This window comes from Pseudophryne corroboree, chromosome 4, assembly GCF_028390025.1.
Source record: "Pseudophryne corroboree isolate aPseCor3 chromosome 4, aPseCor3.hap2, whole genome shotgun sequence".
Taxonomy (NCBI): domain Eukaryota; kingdom Metazoa; phylum Chordata; class Amphibia; order Anura; family Myobatrachidae; genus Pseudophryne; species Pseudophryne corroboree.
Window position 1 is genome coordinate 438,006,839 of NC_086447.1, and position 26,316 is coordinate 438,033,154.

Consider the following 26,316-nt stretch of genomic DNA (forward strand, 5'->3'; position numbering starts at 1 on the left):
GAGCAAATATCCCTCTGTGCATCTCACATACATATATATAGAATGCATCCTATTAAATGCTCTACATGAATAAAATATTTTCAGTCAGGGAATCCGACCAAGCCAACCCAGCACTGCATCTCCAGGCTGATGGCGATCGCTGGTCGCAGTATAACCACCGTATGTGTGTATATACTTTTTAGGATATTTTTCCAGCTTCCTATCAGCTGGCTCCTTGAGGGCGGCCGTATCTGGAGACGGTAACGCCACTTGATAAGCGTGTGAGCGCCTTATCACCCTAAGGGGTGTTTCCCAACGTACCCTAATTTCTGGCGGGAAAGGGTATAACGCCAATATTTGCTATCGGGGTAACCCTACGCATCATCACACACTTCATTTTATTTTATCTGATTCAGGAAAAACTACAGGTAGTTTTTTCCACTCCCACATAATACCCTTTCTTGTGGTACTTGTAGTATCAGAAACACGTAACACCTCCTTCATTGCCCTTAACGTGTGGCCCTAATGAGAAATACGTTTGTTTATTCACCGTCGACACTGTATTCAGTGTCCGTGTCTGTGTCTGTGTCGACCGACTGAGGTAAATGGGCGTTTTTTAAAACCCCTGACGGTGTTTCTGAGCCGCCTGGACCGGTCCTAATAGATTGTCGGCCGTCTCATGTCGTCAACCGACCTTGCAGCGTGTTGACATTCTCACGTAATTCTCTAAATAAGCCATCCATTCCGGTGTCGACTCCCTAGAGAGTGACATCACCATTACAGGCAATTTCTCCGCCTCCTCACCAACATCGTCCTCATACATGTCGACACACACGTGCCGACACACAGCACACACACCGGGAATGCTCTGACAGAGGACAGGACCCACTAGCCCTTTGGGGAGACAGAGGGAGAGTCTGCCAGCACACACCAAAAACGCTATAATTATATAGGGACAACCTTATATAAGTGTTTCTCCCTTATAGCATCTTTTATATATATACAATATCGCCAAAATCAGTGCCCCCCCTCTCTGTTTTAACCCTGTTTCTGTAGTGCAGTGCAGGGGAGAGCCTGGGAGCCTTCTCTCCAGCTTTTCTGTGAGAGAAAATGGCGCTGTGTGCTGAGGAGATAGGCCCCGCCCCTTTTACGGCGGGCTCGTCTCCCGCTATTTTTGAAGTTAGGCAGGGGTTAAATATCTCCATATAGCCTCTGTGGGCTATATGTGAGGTATTTTTTGCCTCTAATAAGGTTTTTATTTGCCTCTCAGAGCGCCCCCCCCAGCGCTCTGCACCCTCAGTGACTGTTGTGTGAAGTGTGCTGAGAGGAAAATGGCGCACAGCTGCAGTGCTGTGCGCTACCTTTATGAAGACTCAGGAGTCTTCAGCCGCCGATTTTGGACCTCTTCTCTCTTCAGCGTCTGCAAGGGGGCCGGCGGCGCGGCTCCGGTGACCATCCAGGCTGTACCTGTGATCGTCCCTCTGGAGCTAGTGTCCAGTAGCCAAGCAGCAAATCCACTCTGCACGCAGGTGAGTTCACTACTTCTCCCCTAAGTCCCTCGTTGCAGTGATCCTGTTGCCAGCAGGACTCACTGTAAAGTAAAAAACCTAAGCTAAACTTTCTCTAAGCAGCTCTTTAGGAGAGCCACCTAGATTGCACCCTTCTCGTTCGGGCACAAAATCTAACTGGAGTCTGGAGGAGGGTCATAGGGGGAGGAGCCAGTGCACACCACCTGATCTGGTAAAAGCTTTACTTTTTTGTGCCCTGTCTCCTGCGGAGCCGCTATTCCCCATGGTCCTTTCAGGAACCCCAGCATCCACTTAGGACGATAGAGAAATATCACCAGCGTCTGTGAATAGCACTGAGCCAGCATATAACAGAGAGGCCTAATTAATAATGTCATGCAGCTGCCCTGTTGCATGACTCCATACTGACAAGATGCAATTAGCAGCCAGGTGAGGCAGAACACATGGGAACAAGCTGCAATTACACAGACTCACCAGCGGCAGCAAGCAAGAGTATTCTTAAACAGAGCAACGGGAAATCCTGGCCTGCAAAACAACTTATAAACATAAAATAGGAATGAACCACTACCTGTGGTTCATAACAGTATCCGCTCCTTAAGGGTGAGCTCTGAGCACCCCATGACACCCACGGGGAACATGAACAGAAGAATAACATAAAATACCTAACTGACATGCAAAACAGGAATGAGCCACAGCCGTGGCTCATAACAGTACCCACCCCCCTTGTGGAGGGGTCAAAGGACCCCAAAATACAGACTATCCAAAACAAGGGATAAAAAAAAAAAAACCTGACATACTGGTCTAACAGACACGAAAACAGAAACAAGCTGCAACAACAGCTTGTAACAGTGCCCTCCCCTTGACGGTGGCCACTGGACACAAGACAAGGAAAAAAATATTTTCTTTTTTTTTATCAAGGCAAGAGTCAAAAATTATTTCTTCTTCTTCTTCTTCTTTTTACAAAGCTCTTTAGGTCTGACCAAGGTAATTCCCCAAACATTGTCTGAACTGATGGTACCACCCAGCAAGGCTGCGTTCAAATCAGAGATAGGTTTCTTACCCTTGGGAGCTTAACTTTCTGGCAAAGTACTCCTATTAGAATAAGAATTCAGAAAAGCACATCCTGCAGTCAAAACAACAGGCTGAGACTCTTGTGCAATATTTGGTGGACTCTCAGCAGACAAGACGGGTGACTTAGGGGCCCTACACACTGGCCGACCCGCCGCCGAGCTGCCCGACGGCGGATACGGCCGACGAGCGACCCGACGGCGGGGGGGCAGTGACGGGGGGAGTGAAGTTTCTTCACTCCCCCCGTCACCCGGCTGCATTGAAGTGCAGGCTAATATGGACGAGATCGTCCATATTGGCCTGCATGCACAGCCGACGGGAGACCAGCGATGAACGAGCGCGGGGACGCGCATCGTTCATCGCTGGAGTCTCCACACTGAAAGATATGAACGAGTTCTCGTTCATTTATGAACGAGATCGTTCATATCTTTCAGTATATCGGCCAGTGTGTAGGGCCTATTAGAGGAACCTGAACCAATTTATTTGGAACCATATCTTTTAATAATTGCATCACTGAATGCTGGGGGATCCTGAAGAATGGGATCATCAGCTTTCATTAGGCTGGTCGTCCACTCAAAAGGCTCTCCTCTAAAAGATTAAATCAGATAGAGCGCAAGGTTCTCTAAAGTGATGTCTAGAAATGGTCTAGATAACATAATAATGTAATAGTGTTTGAAAAGCGCCAGAAATTGGGCTAAGTCCCCATCAAAGATTATGAATGTTGAGATATCAACAGAGTCAGGATCTGTTTCCTTCCCATCTGACTGACTAGAGTGCTTTGCTAGGACCTGGTCACTATTGACCTTACTCGAGGCTGAGACTTTCTGAACCCCACCTGGGGCAGTGACTTTCTGAACCCCACCCGGGGCAGTGACTTTCCGAACCCCACCCGGGGCAGTGACCTTCGGGAACCCCGCTGGGGCAGTGGCCTTCGGGAACCCCGCTGGGGCAGTGACTTTCTGAACCCCACCCGGGGCAGTGACTTTCTGAACCCCACCTGGGGCAGTGACCTTCGGGAATCCCGCTGGGACAGTGGCCTTCGAGAACCCCGCTGGGGCAGTGACTTTCTGAACCCCACCCGGGGCAGTGACTTTCGGGAACCCCGCTGGGGTCAGCACCTTGGATTCTTTTACTGGGACCGAGCCGTCGGCCTCCCCCACTGGGACCGAGCCATCCGCCTCCCTCACTGGGACCGAGCCATCGGCTTCCTTCACTGGGACCGAGCCATTGGCCTCCCTCTCTGAGTCGATAATTATCGAAACTTCTCCAGGGACTATGACAACATCAAAAGCTGTGCACAGCAGGGACTCAGTGAACTCTTTCTAAAAAAGAGCATTTTGTAGCAAAGACTGTTACAGTATATTGGATCCAATTGAGTAAAAATAATAGGACTCTCTATATAGAAAAACATTGTTTTAAATCCTAGGACTGTTCGAAAGGTTTATCAGCTATAAAGCCGATCTATATATATTGTTTTAAGTTTTAGCTTTAAATATGTATTTTCAAGGTTAAGAGCCATGTAGGAAATACAGGCTTTATATTAATTAATTTTTTAAAGCTGTCTATATAGTAAATTCTATAAAAATAAATTATATTTTTTTGTGTATAAAACTGTCTAATGAGTATTAAACCCTTTTTTTACACAGTAATATATAGAATTACATGTACATTTTTATTCTTTATCAACTATTTGTTAGTGGTGTAGTGCATCCCCAGCACCAATTTTCTCTATAGTATATTGCTTTGAGGTTGGCAATTACCTCATTAGGGGGAAGCAGCAGCATACACTGACAAATTGATAAATAATTAATTAACCTGAACTCCACCCAGGTCAGCGCACTTGTTTGTTTGCTAAAAAAAAATTCTGCTGCGATCAACTTGGAATTACCCCCATAGATAGAGCGTAAGCTTGTAAGCAGGACTTTCTTACTTCTGTGACTGTATGTTATTATCACCCATTTGTGCTTTATCACTATTGTTTCCAGTTGTAAAAGTGCAACAGAATTTGCTGCACTATAGGAAACTGTAATAAGAATTAATTTTAACCACGTTCAGAAATCATTACATGATGCTCAAAGGATCAACATGACTGCGCATGGGCCTAGGAATTATTTTAAATGTCACCATCTACGTGTACTATGTGAAAGCCTGTATGCTATGCGCAATCGTAAACAGCAGAGGGATCTCTACATTAGATTTTGGCCGTGCCAGAGAAGCCGAGACACTGCAGTAGGGGAACACTAACCATCATGGTAGATGCTAGAATCAAGTGGGCTAAGGGACCTTTTCCGTAAGGGGGAGGAGTTACGACGCAAGGGGGAGGAGCTAGGCCCTAACATCATAGCGGGTGAGACAGTACGGTCAGGAGGGACAGCACAGCTCCAGTCAGAGCGAGGTTTGGGACGCAGCACATTAATCAGGCATAGTACAGCCCATAGTACATATCTGTCTGAAGCAAAGCATCTGAATTTCTACGGAGACAGCCATTTTATCGAAGACCAACTTCCCTTTAACACCATGTAGTTGCATCTACCAAAATGGCTTAGATTTTGGGTACAATAAAATAAGAAACGTGATGTTTCCCTTCTATGTTTTTCCTACAGCTACAGTTACGCCTTCTACCTGTCAGTCATATATATGTATATGGTGAGGCGGGCAGGACCTGAGTTACTTCGTGTCCGGGACTTATTGCTGTAGCGCCTGCGCTGGGGAAGCTGAGGACTTGGGATGCGAGGGGACTGGTCAGCGCTGCTTTTCTGCTAACACCTATTCCTGTAACACGCCCCATCGCTCCTCTATTCGTCTCCAGTCATTACAGTTCCTTATACTGTATATCAGCCCGCTGAGGATATATAGGAACACTTATTCCCCGTCACTTTACTCTATCACGATGCTGAATGTCCCCTCCCCTTCATTCCCTGTCCCCAGCTCCCAGCAAAGGGTGTCTGCAGGTGGGAGAAGCAAGGTAGGGCTATGGAGGACTCTCTCCTAATTGATGAATCTAATGGTAGCTTTTTACTAAGCTTTTAACATTGAAACTTTTGTAATGGAAAAAGTTCAGATTTTCAGCGTGGCTTGTAAATTTTTACAAAAGCCATAGTTGCTTTGTATACCTGTATTTCTCCCACTGGGTTCAGCGGGGGTGTGGTATAATCAGTGCCGTAACTAGACATTTTAGCGCTGTGTGCAAGAAACGGCATCGGCGCCCCCTCCCCCCCTTAACGTAAACCGGTGGCAGTGCGCGCCGTAGTCGCGTGCAAAAAATATAGGGGCGTGGCTTCACGGCAAAGGGGTGTGGCCACAAAATAATACCAACTCATACAGTGGTGCGCAGTAGTCTCCATTATTCAAATTACGCCGTACAGTAGCACCACTACACCAGGTAGTGCCCGTTTTTCACATTACGGCAGATAGATTCCCTTTTTACACATTACGGCAGACAGCATCCCCTCTTTTACACATTACGGCAGACAGTGTCCCCTATTTCACACATTACGGCAGACAGCGTCCCTTATTTTACACATTACGGCAGACAGCGTCCCCTTTTTTACACATTACGGCAGACAGCGTCCCCTTTTTTACACATTACAACAGACAGCGTCCCCTTTTTTACACATTACGGCAGGCAGCGCCCCCTTTTTTACACATTACGACAGACAGCGTCCACTTTTTACACATTTCAGCAGACAGCGTCCACTTTTTACACATTTCAGCAGACAGCGTCCCCTATTTTACACATTACGGCAGACAGCGTCCCCTATTTACACATTACAGCAGACAGCGTCCCCTTTTTACACATTACAGCAGACAGCGTCCCCTTTTTACACATTACGGCAGATAGCGTCCACATTTTACACATTATGGCAGGCAGAGTCCCCCTTTTACACGTTATGGCAGGATAGGTCCCCCTTTTACACATTATGGGAGGAAGAGTCCCCCTTTAACACACTACAGCAGGCAGATTCCCCCTTACACTCGCCCCTTACCCTTAGAGTGTAGTAAAGTGTACTGTAGTGAAGTGAAGTGTAGTGTAATATACTGTAGTGTAGTGCTCTGTAGTGAAGTATAGTGTAGTGTCTGTGTAGGCACTTACGTGATGTGTACATTGACTCCTCCTGACAGAGTTCACTTCACAGGCAGAACTCAGCCGCAGCGCTGCCAGGACCTCGGCAGCAGCGGTGACTTCAGCGGGACACAGGTGCGCGGGCGGCGACTTGAGCGGGCGGCAGCGGCTTGGCTGTGAGATGAGGTGGGTGGAGGACGGACATTGCAGCTTCACGCGCTGCAGCACTATAAGCTCCGGCTTGGCTGGGGGAGGAGGTGGAGATCATCGCGGCTCTGTGTTGGCGGGCGGCGGGCATTACTCGCGGCTTCATGAGCTGTACTGCTAGCTCCGGCTTTGGGGCGGGGGGGGGGGGGGGGGAGGCGAAGCTGACAGTCTCATCACTTGAGAGTAGATTGTGAGGCTGGCTGATTGCGCCCCAGGTCATCCTGTACTGCGCACATACCTAGTTACGGCACTGGGTATAATAGATAGACAATGTCTAGTTGGACAGTCAGTAGATAGACACCACAATTTAGACTGTCAAAAGGTCGAAATGGTGAAAAGGTAGACAAGAAAAAATAGACAGTACAAAAGGTTGATATGAAAATGGTCGACATGAAAAAGGTGGACACCATTTATTTGCATTTTTGGGGTTTGTGTGGATAGTTTTGTTATCTGGGACCCCCAATTGTAGAAAGGCACCTCCTCGCGGGGGCTCGCTTCATTTGCCACGCTTTGGGCTCAGTGGCTCGCTGCGCTTGCCACAAAGTTTATAACCAACTCTATGCTGATACGGATAGAGAAGATATGAAAAAGTAAAAAAAATGTAAAAACAAAAACCCTGTGTCTACCTTTTTAATGTCGACAGTTTTCATGACGACCTTTTGACCCTGTTGACCAAATGCCTGTCTAACATACGAGGCTAAATGTAATAGGGTACGATTTGGGAAAACGTGCGATTTTTACAGCAAATATCACATGTTTTCTGAAAATCGCGAATGAAAAGTCGCATCCAGATGTTTTCCCATTGAAAACAATGAATATAGCAAATGTAATAGGATGCAATTTTTTTCACTTGCACAGAAAACCTGGGTATGGGTCATTAGGTTGACAGTCATTAGGTCGACCACTATTGGTCGACATGGTCATTAGGTCGACATGAGTTTTTTTTCTAACTTTTTGGTGTAGTTTTCGTCGTAAAGTGACGGGGGGAACCCCAAATTAGTGCACCGTGTCAAAGTACCTCGCCCTGCTACCGCTGCGCTAGGCACAGGTAGTCAATGGTAGTCCACGTGGATCGTAAAGTATGAAAAAGTTCAAAAAAATGATTTTTTTTATGTGGAAAAACTCATACCAATCTAGTGACCATGTCGACCAATAGTGGTCGACCTAAGTTTCATCGACCTAATAACCGTATCCCCAAACCCTTACCAAAAATCACCAGAATAAGAGACCAGGTTTAGACTGGCGATTTTTGGAGAAGCATGCACAGATCAGTGTGATCTGTGCATGCTTTTGTATGGAACACTAAAGAAAGTGTAAAAAAAAAAAAAATGAAGTGCAGGTCCCCCCCCCCCCCTCCAAAAGCATAACCAGCCTCGGGGCTCTTTAGGCCGGTCCTGGTTGCAAAAATACAGGGAACAAATTGACTCTGGTTCTCCGTATTTAAACAACCAGCACCGGTCTCTTGGACCGATCCTGGTTCCAAAAATACAACGGACAAAAGAAGTAGGAGTCTCCCGTATTTTTTAAACCAGCATCGGGCTCCACTAGCCAGGGAGGTGATGCCGCAGCCGGGGAACACTTTTATATAGGTCCCTGGGGCCAAAGCATCACTCCCCCCAACTAGTTACCCCTGGCCGGGGTTCCCTGGGGGAGTGGGGAACCCTTAAATCAAGGCCCCCCCTTTCCAGGCATCCAATGGCCAGGGGTGAAGCCCGAGGCTGCCCCCCCCATCCCTGGGCGGTGGATTTTTTCCACCTGTATTTTAGCAACCAGGAGGCTGGTTATACTTTTGGGGTCGACCTGCACTTGTTTTTTTATTTTTTTTACATTTTTGTTAACACTTTCTTTACTTTTACAGACAGAAGCATGCACCGATCTCTCTGATCTGTGCATACTTCTGACTAAGTAATTAAAACATGACCTAAAATCTGCATGTTTTTATTACTAAAAATCGCATGTTTCCTTTACTAATAACTGCAAATAATCGCATGCAAATTCCGTTTTAACCATAAAATTCGCACCCTATTACATTTGCAATTTTTAGTAAAAAAATAGCAAATTACAAACGTGTGATTTGGTGCGATATTTTTCAGACTCCTAAAAAATCACACCCTTTTACATCTAACCTATGGTGTCTATCTATTGACTGTCTAACTAGACACTATCTATCATCCGGATACCGTTCTGCAGACCCGGAGGTTCTTTGAAGGTGCTCTGTGAGACAGAAATGCATAATGGCAGAAGAAAAAAAATAATTGTCAGGTCTAAATTTGTAATTATTGTGCCGGTAGACCCTAACCATTCCACCTATGCCAGTGTGTGCATTGGCGGTCTGAGCTGAGGGGCAGGGTGGCACCTGCTTCCAGGTCGGTTCAGTTTTTATATCATGAAGGCCATTGTCTCGTGTTGCATACATGTGAGGCTGATTCAAGGGGTAGGATAGAATACATATGTATTCCCGGCTGACAAGATGCCATCTGTGAGTATCCTGACAGTGGCATCCCGCCCGCCAGAATCCCGGCATAGGGGTGAGCGTTACGAGGCCCCTTGTGGGCTCATCAGGCTGCGGGCTCGGTGGCTCGCTGTGCTCGCCACAGGATCTATTCCCAGTCTATGGGTGTTGTGGACGGGTGTGGTTCATCAAATCGACAGTGTTTAGGTCGACCACTATAGGTCGACAGTCACTAGGTCGACATGGATGGAAGGTCGACATGTGCTAGGTCGACAGGTCTAAAGGTCGACATGAGGATTTTTTTTTTTGGGTGTCGTTTTCTTCGTAGAGTGACCGGGATCCCAAATTAGTGCACCGCGTTCGCTCGCCATGCTTCGGGCATGGTGCCTTCGCTCCGCTACCGCTCCGCTACCGCTTCGCTCGGCACATATTACCGTTCCAATCGTAGTCAACGTGGATCGTTAAGTATAAAAAAAAAATGTGAAAAACTCATGTCGACCTTTAGACCTGTCGACCTAGCACATGTCGACCTAGAAACCCTGTCGACCTTCCATCCATGTCGACCTAGTGACTGTCGACCTATAGTGGACGACCTAAACATTGTCGACCTATATACTGTCGATCTTCAGACCGGATCCCGTTGTGGACACCCACGAGTGGGAATAGCCCCTGTGAGCTGGTATTCCGGCTGTAGTCATTGTTGAATGTTGAGAATCCGGCTGTTGGTATCCTGACAGCCGCCAAATTCATTGCCTCCCGGTTGGACACCTGCCATTTCTAGTACAGTCAGGAGGCAGAATTTATTTTGCATCTTGTCCAAGGGCCTAATTCAGACCTAATCGTAGCAGCAAATTTGTTAGCAGATGGGCAAAACCATGGGGGTCATTCCGAGTTGATCGCTCGCTGTCGATTTTTGCAGTGCAGCGATCAGGTAAAAAAACGCCAAAACTGCGCATGCGTATGCACCACATTGCACAGGCGTGTCATACGGGTACAAATCGGTTCGTTGCTGAGCGATGGATTTAACGAGGAATCCATTCGCACAGCTGATCGCAAGGAGATTGACAGGAAGAAGGCGGTTATGGGTGTCAACTGACCGTTTTCTGGGAGTGGTTGGGAAAAATGCAGGCGTGTCCAAGCGTTTGCAGGGCGGGTGTGTAACGTCAATTCCAGACACGAACAGGCTGAAGTGATTGCAAGGGCTGAGTTATAGGCCCTACACACTTGCCGATTTTTTGAAAGATATGAACGATCTCGTTCATAAATGAACGAGAACTCGTTCATATCTTTCAGTGTGGAGGCTCCAGCGATGAACGATGCGCGGCCCCGCGCTCGTTCATCGCTGGTCCCCCGTCGGCTGTGCATGCAGGCCAATATGGACGATCTCGTCCATATTTGCCTGCACGTCTATGGAGCCGCGTGACGGGGGGAGTGAAGAAACTTCACTGCCCCCCCCGCCGCCGGGTCGCTCGTCGGCCGTATCGGCCGTCGGGCACCTCGGCGGCACATCGCCATATGTGTAGGGCCCATAAGTCCAGACCTACTCTGAAACTGCACAAAATGTTTTTGCAAAGCTCGGCTGCACAGGTGTTCGCACACTTGAAAAGCGAAAATACACTCCCCTGTGGGCGTCGACTATGCGTTTGCATGGCTGCTAAAAGTAGCTAGCAAGCGATCAACTCAGAATGAGGGCCCATGTGCACTGCAGGGGGGGCAGATATAACGTGCAGAGAGAGTTAGATTTGGGTGGGGTTATATTGTTTCTGTGCAGGGTAAATACTCGCTGCTTTATTTTTACACTGCAATTTAGATTTCAGTTTGAATACATCCCAGCCAAATATACCTCGCATGCACATGTTATATCTGCCCTCCCTGCAGTGCACATGGGGGGTAATTCAGAGTTGATCGCAGCAGCAAATTTGTTAGCAGTTGGGCAAAACCATGTGCACTGCAGGTGGGGCAGATATAACATGTGCAGAGAGTTAGATTTGGGTGGGTTATATTGTTTCTGTGCAGGATAAATACTGGCTGCTTTATTTTTACACTGCAATTTAGATTTCAGTTTGAACACACCCCATCCAAATCTTACTCTCGCTGCACATGTTATATTGACCCCCCTGCAATGCTCATGGTTTTGCCCAACTGCTAACAAATTTACTGCTGCGATCAACTCTGAATTACCCGCCCATGGTTTTGCCCATCTGCTAGCAAATTTGCTGCTGTGATCAGGTCTGAATTACCGTATTTGCTGGCGTATAAGACGACTTTTTCCCCCTGAAAAACATGCCTCCAAGCGGGGGGTCGTCTTATACGCCGGGTGTCGTCTTATACGCCGGGCGGGAAGTCGCCGGCGTGGGAAGTCGCGAAACAGGGGCGTGGCCTAGCGGGCTCGCGGGCGGACCCCCGTTTTCAGCAATGGTGGTTGAGAAGATGATGTTGGCTGCCCCCCCCCCCCCCCCCCACTTCCCCCGTGAAGTGCCTCTATCTGTACGGTGAGTGTACGGGTGAAGCTGTGTGACGTCCGGCTCCTACACAGGGACAGGAGCCAGGTGCTGCACGTATTGTTACAGTGCAGCACCCGGCTCATGTCACTGAGCAGGAGCCGACATTCAGCAGTGACAGGCGGACATCGGCAGCACTTACAGTATAAGAGATTTGGTATGCATAAGAAGGGGGGGGGGGGGGCAGCGGCTAAGGCAGGGGGGACAGCGGCAGCACTGCAGGGAAGCTGAGGGGGGCTTAATACTGGTACTACAGGGCAGACCAGACAGCTGCTAGTGACAGGGAGACGGCAGGGACCAATTTTTATCTCTGTTTTACGGATCTATTAAAAGGTTATACACGAGGAGGTGGCGCCCGCTGTTTTTCTTCTAGTCTTCTACAGTGTGTTGCCAGAGTTCCTCTGGGTTGTGGGCTGCCTGCCTGTGTTTCTGAGAAATCAAATCAAATCTGATGTTCTTTTACGTTTTATTTGGTGTGTGGAAGGTGTGCGGAAGAGGGGGTAGTCTTATATGGCGAGTATATAACAAACTCTATATTTTGAGTGGAAATGTTGGGGGGTCGTCTTATACGCCCAGTCGTCTTATACGCCGGCAAATACGGTAGGCCCCATATTCGGTAAATGGACCTGGCTACTAAACAGTGCAGAAGCTACAGTAGGAATCAGCGGCACAGGAAATTGGATAATTGGAGACTGTTCACCCCGAAGATCTAGTCTGAACTGGGAAAACAGGCTACAGAGAGTGCCAGCAAGTGAGGTCAGTTTAGGGATGGACTGTGGAAGCCTGGCATCGGATGTTTGCTGGGCATCTAAAATGAAAACACTCATCGCATCATGGCCCTCATTCCGAGTTGTTCGCTCGCAAGCTGCTTTTAGCAGCTTTGCACACGCTAAGTCGCCGCCTACTGGGAGTGAATCTTAGCTTCTTCAAATTGCGACCGACGGATTTGCAATATTGCGATTAGACCTCTCTTAGCAGTTTCTGAGTAGCTCCAGACTTACTCGGCATCTGCGATCAGTTCAGTGCTTGTCGTTCCTGGTTTGACGTCACAAACACACCCAGCGTTCGCCCAGACACTCCCCCGTTTCTCCAGCCACTCCCGCGTTTTTCCCAGAAACTGTAGCGTTTTTTCACACACACCCATAAAACGTCCAGTTTCCGCCCAGAAACACCCACTTCCTGTCAATCACATTACGATCACCAGAACGATGAAAAAGCCGTGAGTAAAATACCTAACTGCATAGCAAATTTACTTGGCGCAGTCGCAGTGCGAACATTGCGCATGCGCAATAAGCGGAAAATCGCTGCGATGCGAAGAAAAATACAGAGCGAACAACTCGGAATGACCCCCATAACCATATGATTATTTTGAGCGCAGAATCAGCCACACACCACTTCCAGGTGTCCGAAGCTGAACTCAGTCAGCCATTGGCTCAGCATTGGAAGCAGCATCTGATGGCAACCATCACAAACCTGGTATTTGTTGGAAAAGGTGCTTCCATCGAATCGGGAACATCAAAGGTTGCTAACGAACAGTTTCCAATGTCTATCCCTAGGTCAGTGTGTGTGTGTGAGGGGCAAAGAGTTGTGCTGCAGCTACTATACTTTTGGCTGCAGACTGACTTTCTCTGATCTGTACGAGCCTCAGCTTCATACCGAGAGCCCCACACATGACTGGGAGTTCATGCCCGGACAGATCAGATATGACTGTGACACAGTGCAGGCTCATATATTTCACACTATAAAGAAAGTTTATGTCAGAAAAAGTAAAAAAGGGACCTCTTTATTTTATGTGTATTCTTGAGTCGTGTAAAGTATTTTCTTTTTTTTTTATGAATTAGAGCAGGTTTATTTGTGCTTACCCTACTATCCCTTTTAACCGGAATACACATGATATACACAGGTTCTGTGTAATCCATGAGTGTCCCTGTTTAAACGGATAGTATGGTAAGCCTAGGTATATTCAGCATGCTGAGATGTGTAGTTCCACAGCAGTTGGAAGGTCACATGTTGAATACTGCTGTATTAAAGTATATAGGGGGTGCTTCAATTATTTTTATATGCCCGATATCCTGTCTAAAGTGACAGGAAACTGAGAGTTGTAATTAAAAAATATTAATTTTTTCATGCGATCATGCCGATTGCCCCCAAATAGACAGGGTTTAGCTGTGAATAGCGGTTAGTCCTGACTAAAGTCCTGGTTAAGGCACCAAAACCATGTATTATGCACTAATTTCTTTTTGCACCTCAGGAGGCCGCGAGAAGAAATGTCACCCGCAGCTAAAAGGCATCTAAATAGAGCAACAATTGAATTGCTCCATTTTGTGGTGCCCCCTAGTGGTAGCCATGGGGCAAAACAATTGAATCACTCCCAAAGTATCTTGAAGTAATGTAGTTGAGCAAGCACCCCCCCCCCCTTCCTACACACACACACACACACACACACACACACACACACACACACACACACACACACACACACACACACACACACACACACCACTCTTGAGTGTGCGTATGAGTTATAATATACACATGCTTTGCTGTTTAACCAGCCAAGGCAGGGGTAGTGCCGCCGGCAGTGGGGCAAGTGTGTGTTGTTTTTCTGTCACTGGTGTCTCTGAGTGGCGCTGTGGATGTATGATGAGCTTTTGGTGACAGTTGTCCAGGTGTGCAGCTATGCTGGGAGGTGTGCGGTAATTGGGCAATAATGCATGGTCATAAGCTCTACTGTGTAAAGTCATGTTAGTGGGATTTCTGTCATTATAACACATAATTTTATATATAATATTGTGACAACTTGGATAGAACCACATCCAGCAGTACAGTAAAACTGTTTATTAACTGCAGCTGCACAGCAAGTGTCAGTTCTTATGTCACAGCAGGTACACTTGCATTACGATATAAAGCAGTCACGGCAGCAGGTCTACAACTCTAGCCCACAGCCGACATACTTGAGATCAGTGGATCTTCCTGGTCCCGGCACCCTGACGCTAACCCCACCCCCAGACTATCGCCTGGCCGACTTGTTCAGCATCAGGAGTCCTGAGCTCCGTTACCAGTAGATGTTTAAGCCAAGCTTTTAGGCGCTGATTACCTAACTGTTGTTTCTAGCAGACTGCAGTACCTGGACCAGACCTGCCAAACACACTACAGCCAGGTTGTCAGACAGTGAGTTTGTCCCAACTCAGTCTGTGGCCCAGATGCATCATCACTGGGAAAGTGATAAAATGGAGAGTGAAAAAGTACCAGCCAATCGGCTCATAACTTCCATGTTACAGACAATTTCAAAAGTGTCAGTTAGGAGCTGATTGGATGGCACTTTTTCACTCTCTATTTTATCACTGTCCAAGCGATGATGGAACAACCCCGGGGCCCACTTATCCAGCTGCAATTCTGTGACCCTTTTGTCACTATATGTATAATATACTGTATGTATGTGTATGTATATATAATATGTGTGTTTACACAGTGTATAATTCTATTTCTCTATCGTCCTAGTGGATGCTGGGGTTCCTGAAAGGACCATGGGGAATAGCGGCTCCGCAGGAGACAGGGCACAAAAGTTAAGCTTTAGGATCAGGTGGTGTGCACTGGCTCCTCCCCCTATGACCCTCCTCCAAGCCTCAGTTAGGTTTTTGTGCCCGGCCGAGAAGGGTGCAATCTAGGTGGCTCTCCTAAAGAGCTGCTTAGAAAAGTTTAGTTTTAGGTTTTTTATTTTACAGTGAGTCCTGCTGGCAACAGGATCACTGCATCGAGGGACTTAGGGGAGAAGAAGTGAACTCACCTGCGTGCAGGATGGATTAGCTTCTTAGGCTACTGGACATTAGCTCCAGAGGGACGATCACAGGTACAGCCTGGATGGGTCACCGGAGCCGCGCCGCCGGCCCCCTTGCAGATGCCGAAAAGAGAAGAGGTCCAGAAATCGGCGGCAGAAGACTCTTCAGTCTTCTTAAGGTAGCGCACAGCACTGCAGCTGTGCGCCATTGCTCTCAGCACACTTCACACGGCAGTCACTGAGGGTGCAGGGCGCTGGGGGGGGGGGCGCCCTGGGACGCAATGGAAACCTGTTATTTGGCAAAAAATACCTCACATATAGCCTCCGGGGGCTATATGGAGATATTTAACCCCTGCCAGAATCCGTTGAAGAGCGGGAGACGAGCCCGTCGAAAAAGGGGCGGGGCCTATCTCCTCAGCACACAGCGCCATTTTCCCTCACAGAAAGGCTGGAGGGAAGGCTCCCAGGCTCTCCCCTGCACTGCACTACAGAAACAGGGTTAAAACAGAGAGGGGGGGCACTAATTTGGCGTTAGAAATATATATAAAGATGCTATAAGGGAAAACACTTATATAAGGTTGTCCCTATATAATTATAGCGTTTTTGGTGTGTGCTGGCAAACTCTCCCTCTGTCTCTCCAAAGGGCTAGTGGGTCCTGTCCTCTATCAGAGCATTCCCTGTGTGTGTGCTGGTGTGTCGGTACGTGTGTGTCGACATGTATGAGGACGATGTTGGTGAGGAGGCGGAGCAATTGCCTGTAATGGTGATGTCACTCTCTAGGGAGTCGACACCGGAATGGATGGCTTATTTAGGGAATTACGTGATAATGTCAACACGCTGCAAGGTCGGTTGACGACATGAGACGGCCGACAAACAATTAGTACCGGTCCAGACGTCTCAAAAACACCGTCAGGGGTTTAAAACGACCGTTTAAGGCCTTAGTCGGTCGACACAGACACTGACACGGACACTGAATCCAGTGTCGACGGTGAATAAACAAACGTATTCCTCATTAGGGCCACACGTTAAGGGCAATGAAGGAGGTGTTACATATTTCTGATACCACAAGTACCACAAAGATGGGTATTATGTGGGAGTGAAAAAACTACCGTAGTTTTTCCTGAATCAGATAAAATAAAATGAAGTGTGTGATGAGGCGTGGGTTTACCCCGATAGCAAATATTGGCGTTATACCTTTTCCCGCCAGAAGTTAGGCGCGTTGGGAAACACCCCTTAGGGTGGGTAAGGCGCTCACACGCTTATCATGTGGCGTTACCGTCTCCAGATACGGCCGCCCTCAAGGAGCCAGCTGATATGAAGCTGGAGTAATATCCTAAAAAGTATATACACACATACGGTGATTATACTGCGACCAGCGATCGCCTCAGCCTGGAAATGCAGTGCTGGGTTGGCTTGGTCGGATTCCCTGACTGAAAATATTTTAGTGATATAGAGCATTTAATAGGATGCAGTCTATATATATATATATATATATATATGCGAGATGCACAGAGGGATATTTGCACTCTGGCATCAAGATAAGTGCGTTGTCCATATCTGCCAGAAGATGTTATGGACACGACAGTGGTCAGGTGATGCAGATCCCATACGGCACATGAAAGTATGGTCGTATAAAGGAGAGGAGGTACTTGGGGTCGGTCCATCGGACCTGGGGGCCACGGCAACAGCTGGGAAATCCAACCTTTTTACCCCAAGTCACATCTCAGCAGAAAAAGACACTGTCTTTTCAGCCTCAATCCTTCCGTTCCCATAAGGGCATGCGGGCAAAAGGCCAGTCATATCTGCCCAGACATAGAGGAAAGGGAAGTAGACTGCAGAAGGCAGCCCCTTTCCAGGAACAGAAGCCCTCCACCGAGTCTGCCAAGTCCTCAGCAGGACGCTGGGGCCGTGCAAGCTGACTCAGGTGAGGTGGGGGGTCGTCTCAAGAGTCTCAGCGTGCAGTGGGATCACTCGCAAGTTGACCCCTAGATCGTACAAAGTATTATCCCAGGGGTACAGTTTGGAGATTCGAGACATCTTTTCCTCGCAGGTTCCTGAAGTCTGCTTTACCAAAGGCTCCCTCCGACAGGGAAGCAGTATTGGAAAAAATTCACAAGCTGTATTTCCAGCAGGTGATAATCAAAGCACCCCTCCTACAATCAAGGAAAAGGGTATTAGTCTTCCACACTATATTGTGTTACTGAAGCCAGACGGCTTGGTGAGACATATTCTAAATCTGAAATCTTTGAACACTTACATACAAAGGTTCAAATCAAGATGGAGTCACTCAGAACAGTGATAGCGAACCGGAAAAAAGGGGACTATATGGTGTCCCTGGACATCAAGGATTACCTCCATGTCCAAATTTGCCCTTCTCAACAAGGGTACCTATGGTTCGTGGTACAGAACTGTCAATATCAGTTTCTGACGCTGCCGTTGAATTATCCACGGCACCCCGGGCCTTTACCAAGGTAATGGCCGAAAAGATGATTATCTTCAAAGAAAAGGGCATCTTAATTATCCCTTACTTGGACGATATCCTGAAAAGGGAAAGGTCCAGAGAACAGTTGGAGGTCGGAATAGCACTATCTAAAGTAGTTCTACGACAGCACGAGTGGATTCTAAATATTCCAAAAGTCGCAGCGTTTTTCCGACGATATGTCTGCTGTTCCTAGGAATGATTCTGGGCATAGTCCAGAAAAAGGGTTTTCTCCTGGAGGAGAAAGCCAGGGAGCTATCCGAACTAGTTTGAAACCTCCTAAAACCAGGCCAAGTATCAGTGCATCAATGCACAGGAGTCCTGGGAAAAATGGTGGCTTCTTACGAAGCAATTCCATTCGGCAGATCTCACGCAAAAAATTTTCAGGGGGATTTGTTGGACGAATGGTCCGGATCGCATCTTCAGATGCATCAGCAGATAATCCTGTCTCCAAGGACAAGGGTGTCTCTTCTGTGGGGGCTGCAGAGTGCTCATCTTCTAGAGGACAGCACATTCAGCATTCAGGACTGTGTTCTGGTGACCACGGATGCCAGCCTGAGAGGCTGGGAAGCAGTCACACAGGGAAGAAATTTCCAAGGAGTGTGGTCAAGTCTGGAGACTTTTCTCCACATGAATATACTGGAGCTAAGAGCAATTTACAATACTCTGAGCCTAGGAAGACCTCTGCTTCAAAGTCAGTCGGTGCTGATCTGGTCGGACATCATCATGGCAGTCGCCCACGTAAACAGACGGGGCGGCACAAGAAGCAGGAGGGCAATGACAGCAAGAACTTTTCGCTGAGCGAAAAATCATGTGATAACACTGTCAGCAGTGTTCATTCCGGGAGTGGAAAACTGAATTTCCTCAGCAGGAATGAATTCCACTCGGAAAAGTGGGAACTTCATCTGGAAGTTTCCACATGATTGTAAACCGTTGGGAAAGACCAAAGGTGGTCATAAGATGGCGTCCCACCTGAAGCACCAGGTCAAGAGACCCTCAGGCAATAGCTGGGTCGCTCTGGTAACACCGTGGGTGTACCAGTCGGGTATGTGTTCCCTCCTCTGCCTCTCATACCCAGGGTATTGAGAATTATAGGAAGGAGAGGAGTAAGAATTATACTCGTGGCTCCGGTTTGGCCAAGAAGGACTTGGTAACCGGAACTTCAAGAGATAAGAAGGGTCTTGATTCAGCAAGAATCATGTCTGTTCCAAGACTTACCGCAGCTGCGTTGACGCAGGGGCGGGTGAACGCCGGATCCTAAGGGAAAAAGGCATTCCGGAAGAGGTCATCCCTACCCTGGTCAGAGCCAGGAAGGAGGTGACCGCACAACATTATCACAGTTTAGGTGAAAATATGTTCCATGGTGTGAGGCCAGGAAGGCTTCACGGAAGAATTTCAACTAGGTTAATTCCTATATTTCCTGCAAACAGGAGTGTCTATGGGCCTCAAATTGGGGTCCATTAAGGTTCAAATTTCGGCCTGTCGATTTTCTTCCAGAAAGAATTGGCTTCAGTTCCTGAAGTCCAGAAGTTTGTCAAGGGAGTACTGCATATACAACCCCTTTTGATGTCTCCAGTGGCACTGGGGGATCTCAACGTAGTTTGGGGATTCCAAAAATCACGTTGGTTTAAACCAGTCAAATCTGTGGATTTGATATATCTCACATGGAAAGTGAACATGCGGTTGGTCCTGGCCTCGGCCAGGCGAGTGTCAAAATTGGCGGTTTTGTCTCACAAAGCCATATCTGATTGTCCATTCGGACAGAGCAAAGCTGCGGACTCGTCCCCAGTTTATCCCTAAGGTGGTGTCAGCGTTTCACCTGAACCAGCTTATTGTGGTACCTGCGGCTACTAGGGACTTGGAGGACTCCAAGTTGCTGGATGTTGTCAGGGCCCTGAAAATATAGTTTTCCAGGTCGGCTGGAGTCAGGAAATCTGACTTGCTGTTTTATCCTGTATGCACCCAACAAGCTGGGTGCCCCTGCTTCTAAGCAGACTATTGCTCGTTGGATTTGTACTACAATTCAGCTTGCACATTCTGTGGCAGGCTTGCCACAGCCAAAAATATGTAAATGCCCATTCCACAAGGAAGGTGGGCTCATCTTGGGCGGCTGCCCGAGGGGTCTCGGCTTTACAACTTTGCCGAGCGGCTACGTGGTCGGGGGAGAACACGTTTGTAAAATCCTACAAATTTGATACCCTGGCTAAGGAGGACCTGGAGTTCTCTCATTCGGTGCTGCAGAGTCATCCGCACTCTCCCGCCCGTTTGGGAGCTTTGGTATAATCCCCATGGTCCTTTCAGGAACCCCAGCATCCACTAGGACGATAGAGAAAATAAGAATTTACTTACCGATAATTCTATTTCTCGGAGTCCGTAGTGGATGCTGGGCGCCCATCCCAAGTGCGGATTATCTGCAATACTTGTACATAGTTATTGTTAACTAAATCGGGTTATTGTTGTAGTGAGCCATCTTTCAGAGGCTCCTCTGTTCTCATACTGTTAACTGGGTTCAGATCACAGGTTGTACAGTGTGATTGGTGTGGCTGGTATGAGTCTTACCCGGGATTCAAAATCCTTCCTTATTGTGTACGCTCGTCCGGACACAGTATCCTAACTGAGGCTTGGAGGAGGGTATTAGGGGGAGGAGCCAGTGCACACCACCTGATCCTAAAGCTTAACTTTTGTGCCCTGTCTCCTGCGGAGCCGCTATTCCCCATGGTCCTTTCAGGAACCCCAGCATCCACTACGGACTCCGAGAAATAGAATTATCGGTAAGTAAATTCTTATTATTTATATGAGATGCAGTCACTAGGATGCTGTATGTTCAATATTTTGTTCACTGCGTTAATTGCACCAGATCCTTGTGGCCCAGCTTTGGAAGGTGATGGGATGTGTGCAAGTAGGGGCTGCTCAGGTAATTCTGTAGTATTTTTAGAGTTCTGTGTGCTACAATAGGAGGTAAACAATGCTTTTTGTGCTCAGCAAAAACTAGGTATAAAAAGAATCTATATTATACCTCTTTTCTCTTACGTCCTAGAGGATGCTGGGGTCCACATTATTACCATGGGGTATAGATGGGTGCACTAGGAGCCATTGGCACTTTAAGAGTTTGAGAGTGTGGGCTGGCTCCTCCCTCTATGCCCCTCCTACCAGACTCAGTTTAGAAAATGTGCCCGGAGGAGCCGCTCACAGCTAGGGGAGCTCTCCAGAGCTTTTCTAGTAAAAAGTTATTTTAGAGTTTTTTTTATTTTACAGGGAGGCTGCTGGCAACAGCCTCCTAGTAGCGTGGGACTAAGGGAGGGGGGTAGTGTCCACCCTGCGGGGTCTTGACCCACTGCCTCCGCTGACTGGACGTTGAGCTCCAGACGGGACAGATCGCTCCCCGCCACAGGGGATCGCTCACCCCGGCAGCTACCCGCCACCACCTCACTGTGCTGAAGTGTGGCGAGTTAGTCACTGTCCCCCCTTACAAGCGGGGGGTCAGTGTGAAGAGGGTGGCTTAATAACCGCGCTCCCGGATGGCTCAGCGGTACTGCGTTGCGGCACTGTGCGGGGCTCCCTGAGCCAGCAAGGAACCCTACACCGACCATTTCCAGCCTGTTGGGGTTCGCGGATCTCAGCCAGCACAAATTTCCTCAGGCCAGTATAATCTTCAAGAGCGGGAAGACAGCGCCATTGAAGGGGCAGAGCTTCTCAGCGGACCCAGCAGCGTTCAGTGCCATTTTTCCTGCCTGCAATCACTACTAGTGGATGTCCAGGTCCCTCCAGAGCAACTCCAGCTATCTATACAGTGCCAGGGGGTTGTAAAAGGGGTGGAGGGGGGGGGGGGGGGGGTGCTGCATGTAGGCTGTGTCACCTATTAAGGGACACAGTCAGCGCTGGTTAGGGTCTCCCAATACCTCTAATAGCGATGTAGGTGGGTTGGCTCCAATCTCTGTGTCTCTCTGCCATTCTTGGGGGTAAACTCTAGTATATACCCTGTGTGTTTGTGGGGTGTTTGGTGTGTGTATGACAGCATGTCTAGGGACACTGTTTCATATGCTGCAGAGGATTTGTCTTCCTAAAAAGACTCCATACCATGTAATCAGGATTGCACTGTTGTAGCGCAGATCCCAGCTAGAGAGCCAGAATGGTTAGTCTCTCTGAGATGGGGACTATTTCTCAGATTTCTGACAGGGTTGCTAGAACTAGTGTTCACTGTAGGAGTGAAAAGGGGAATGGCGCCGGACTCCGGGGGCATATGTGCATCCAAAACGGGGGCGCGGCCATGCAAATTAGGTGGGGTGGCAACATCCACGTCATTTTAGGGGGCGGTGCGGGCCACAGACGCTACTATAGAGAGCGTCTGTGGCCGGCGACGTCACTGTTGGGGGCGTGCTCAGCACCTCCGTCGGTGCTGGGCTTCCCCCAGCTCTCTCCCAATGCGTGAATGGAGGCCGCGCGCATGCGCACGGCATCTATACACGCCGGGAGGGCTGGAAGCGGGCGGCTGTTCTAGCAGGGCGCCGCAAAAGGGGCAGGGCGGGTTTTGCCTGCTAAAAAACGGGCAGAGCGCAGGGCCCTGCTAAAACAGCCTAGAGTGAACACTATAGGACTGATCATGCCACTCAGGTCCTGCAATCCTCTATGGTTGTATGGTCTGATACTGCTTCCTCGGGGTCCCCTGCGTTACATTCTCAAAAACGTGCACTTGCAATGCTTATGCAGGATAACACGGACACCGACTCTGACACTGCAGACGGTGACGGGGATGTGTCGAGGGGGACAGCATCGCTTGCTAAGGGGGTGCAGTTGATGATTCAAGCTGTTAGGGATATTTTACATATTTCTGACACTGCTCCTGAGCAAGTGAAGGAGGCCATTTTTACAGATAATAAGAAGCCCCCCCCCCCCAGCATCCAAAGAATTAAACGCTATCTTCGAAAAAGCCTGGTAAACTCCGGAAAAGAAATTTCAGATCCCTAAGAGGGTCTTGGTTGCTTTTCCCTTCCCAGAAGAAGATAGAAAGAAATGTGAGTCACCGCCGATAGTCGACGCCTCTGTCTCCAGGCTGTCCAAACAGGTGGTGTTGCCAGTCCCGGGATCTACCGCGTTGAAGGACCCGGCAGATCGCAAGGTAGATGCTACGCTAAAATCCATTTACACGGCTTCCGGGGCTATATTACGGCCTACTATAGCCTGTGCTTAGATTGCAAAAGCTATTGCCAGGTGGTTAATCACTCTGCTGGAGGAGTCGACTCCGTTGGACAAAGGTGACGTTGATGTATTTTTACACCATATTCAGGATTCTGCAGGGTTCCTGGTAGATTCCATGAACGACCTGAGTTCCATGGCTGCGGGGATCTCCTCCATGTCCGTCTCGGCTCGCAGGGGTCGCCACTGGCCTGCGGACGCGGATTCCAGGAAGAGTGTGGCTATCCAACCATATACAGGTCAGGCTCTCTTTGGGGAGGCACTGGATGCGTGGATTGCCACGGTTACCGCGGGTAAGTTTCCTTTTCTCCCCTCAGCGGCACCGGCTACGAAGAAGACATTTACACCAGCTACGTCACAGTCCTTTCGACCCGCGAGACCTAGGAAGAACAGGCCTTCGAACACCTTCTTCAGAGGTGGTTGTGCCAAAGGAAAGAAACCTGCTCCCGCAGCTTCCCAAACCCAGAAGCCCGCTTCTGATGCCCCTAAGTCCTCCACATGACTGTGGACAGCTAGGCCTGGAGGAGGATCAGGTGGGGGCAAGACTCCGGGAGTTCAGCCACGTCTGGGTGTCGTCTGGCCTGGACCCCTGGGTCCTGGATATAGTGTCCAGGGGGTACAGACTGGAGTTTCAAGATCCCCCACCTCACCATTTCTTCATTTAGGCTTGCCAGCTCTGCTGGCAGACAGAACAATTCTTCTGGAGGCCATCAGAACATAGGTGGTGTCAGATGTCATTGTTCCAGTTCCACCTCGGCAGTGGAACAAGGGTTATTATGCTAACCTTTTTGTGGTACCAACACCGGATGGTTCGGTACGGCCTATTCTAAACTTGAAGTCTTTGAACCCTTCTCTCAGGGAGTTCAAATTCAAGATGGAATCTCTGAGAGCTGTCATCTCAGGACTAACGGAGGGGGAGTTCCTGGTGTCTCTAGACATCAAGGATGCTTACCTCCCACATTCCCATTTGGTCGCCGCACCAGGCATATCTCAGGTTTGCACTGTTGGACGATCACTAACAGTTCCAGGCGCTGCCGTTTGGCCTCTCCACAGCACCAAGGATCTTCACCAAGGTGATGGCGGAGATGATGGTTCTCCTCCGCAAATGGGGTGAACATAATTCCATATCTGGACGGTCTCCTGATCAAGGTGTCATCCAGGGAGAGGTTGTTGCGATCCATCGCACTCACGACACAGCTGCTCAGGAAGCACGGTTAGATCCTGAACCTTCCAAAGTTTCATCTGGAGCCGACAAGAAGGCTGTCTTTCCTGGGAATGATCCTCGACACGGAAGTGCAGAGGGTATTTCTACCGGTGGAGAAAGCATTGTTGATTCAAACAATGGTCCGGGATGTCTTAAGGACTACCCGGGTGTCGGTTCATCAATGCATCCGCCTTCTGTGGAAGATGGTTGCCGCCTATGAGGCTCTGCAGTATGACAGGTTTCATGCTCGTCCTTTTCAGCTGGACCCCTTGGACCAGTGGTCGGGCTCTCCCCTACACATGCACAAGAGGATACGCCTGTCTCCGAAAGCCAGGATTTCACTCCTCTGGTGGCTACAGCTTTCACACCTTCTGGAAGGCCGAAGGTTTGGAATTCAGGACTGGATCCTTTTAACCACAGATGCAAGTCTAAGAGGTTGGAGAGCAGTCATTCTGGGGGAAACCTTTCAGGGAAGGTGGTCGAACAAGAATCCCTTCTCCAATAAACATCCTGAAGCTAAGGGCCGTGTACAGCACCCTTCTGCAAGCAGCACGCCTTTTACAGGATCGGGCTGTTCAGGTGCAGTCTGACAACGTGACCACTGTGGCTTACATAAACCGACAAGGCGGAATGAGCAGGGCTGCAATGTTAGAGGTGTCAAGAATCCTCCGCTGGGCGGAAAGACACGCTGTAGCGGTGTCAGCAATCTTCATTCCGGGAGTAGACAACTGGGAAGCGGACTTCCTCAGCAGACACCATCTCCATCCAGGGGAGTGGGGCCTCCATCCGGAGGTGTTTGAGGAGGTAACCGGTTGGTGGGGGGTTCCTCACGTAGACATGATGGCCTCCCGCCTCAACAAGAAGCTGGGGAGGTACTGTTCCAGGTCAAGAGACCCTCAGGCAGTGGTGATGGACGCACTGGTAACTCCGTAGGTGTTCCCGTCAGTGTACGTGTTCCTTCCACTTCCTCTGATTCCAAAGGTTCTTCTGCTGGTAAGAAGAACAAAGGTTCTGGCGATACTCACTGCTCCGGACTGGCCAAAGAGGGCTTGGTATGCGGATCTACTGGATCTTCTCCTGAAAGATCCAAAGCCCTTACCTCTTCGTGAGGATCTGTTACTGCAGGGGCCGTTTGCCTTTCAAGACATACCACGGCTACGTTTGATGGCATGGCAGTTGAACGTCAGATCTTAGCTCGGAAAGGTATCCTGCGTGAAGTCATTCCTACCCTGATTCAGGCTATGAAGGGGGTAACGTCTAAACATTACCACCGTATTTGGAAGAAATATGTTTCTTGGTGTGAATCAAGAAAATTTCCTGCAGTGGAGTTTCAACTTGGACGTTTTCTCCTTTTCCTGCAAGCGGGAGTGGATGTGGGCCTGAGATTGGGATCCATCAAGGTCCAAATCTTTGCTTTGTCCATCTTTTTTCAAAAACAACTGGCTGTTCTCCCTGAGGTTCAGACATTTTTGAAAGGGGTTCTGCACATCCAACCTCCCTTCATGGCGCCGACGGCACCCTGGGATCTAGATGTGGTGTTGCAGTTCCTACAATCAGCTTGGTTTGAGCCTCTAATGGAGGCTGACATCAAGTTTCTCACGTAGAAGGCAGTCACTTTGTTGGCCTTGGCTTCTGCCTAACGTGTGTCGGAGTTGGGGGCTTTTTCCTGTAAAAGTCCTTATCTTATCTTCCATGAAGACAGGGCGGAACTTAGGACTCGTTCACAGTTCCTATCTAAGGTTGTATCGGCTTTCCATATCAACCAACCTATTGTGGTGCCAGTGGCTACTGACTCCTTAATTGCTTCAAAGGCTTTGGATGTTGTCAGGGCTTTGAAGATCTATGTGAAGAGGACAGCTCGTCATA

The 26,316-nt window shown here is 48.7% G+C and overlaps 1 protein-coding gene across 1 annotated transcript in view; it reads left to right on the top strand.

The window, feature by feature from the left end:
• Positions 1–5,207: 5,207 nt before the first annotated feature.
• LOC134909718 (cytochrome b5 reductase 4) overlaps positions 5,208–26,316 on the top strand; it is a 530,443-nt gene continuing 509,334 nt past the window's right edge. The window contains exon 1 of the mRNA XM_063916915.1: positions 5,208–5,538. Coding sequence (XP_063772985.1) covers positions 5,464–5,538 — 75 coding nt within the window. The 5' untranslated portion in view covers positions 5,208–5,463. The remainder of the gene's footprint in view (positions 5,539–26,316) is intronic.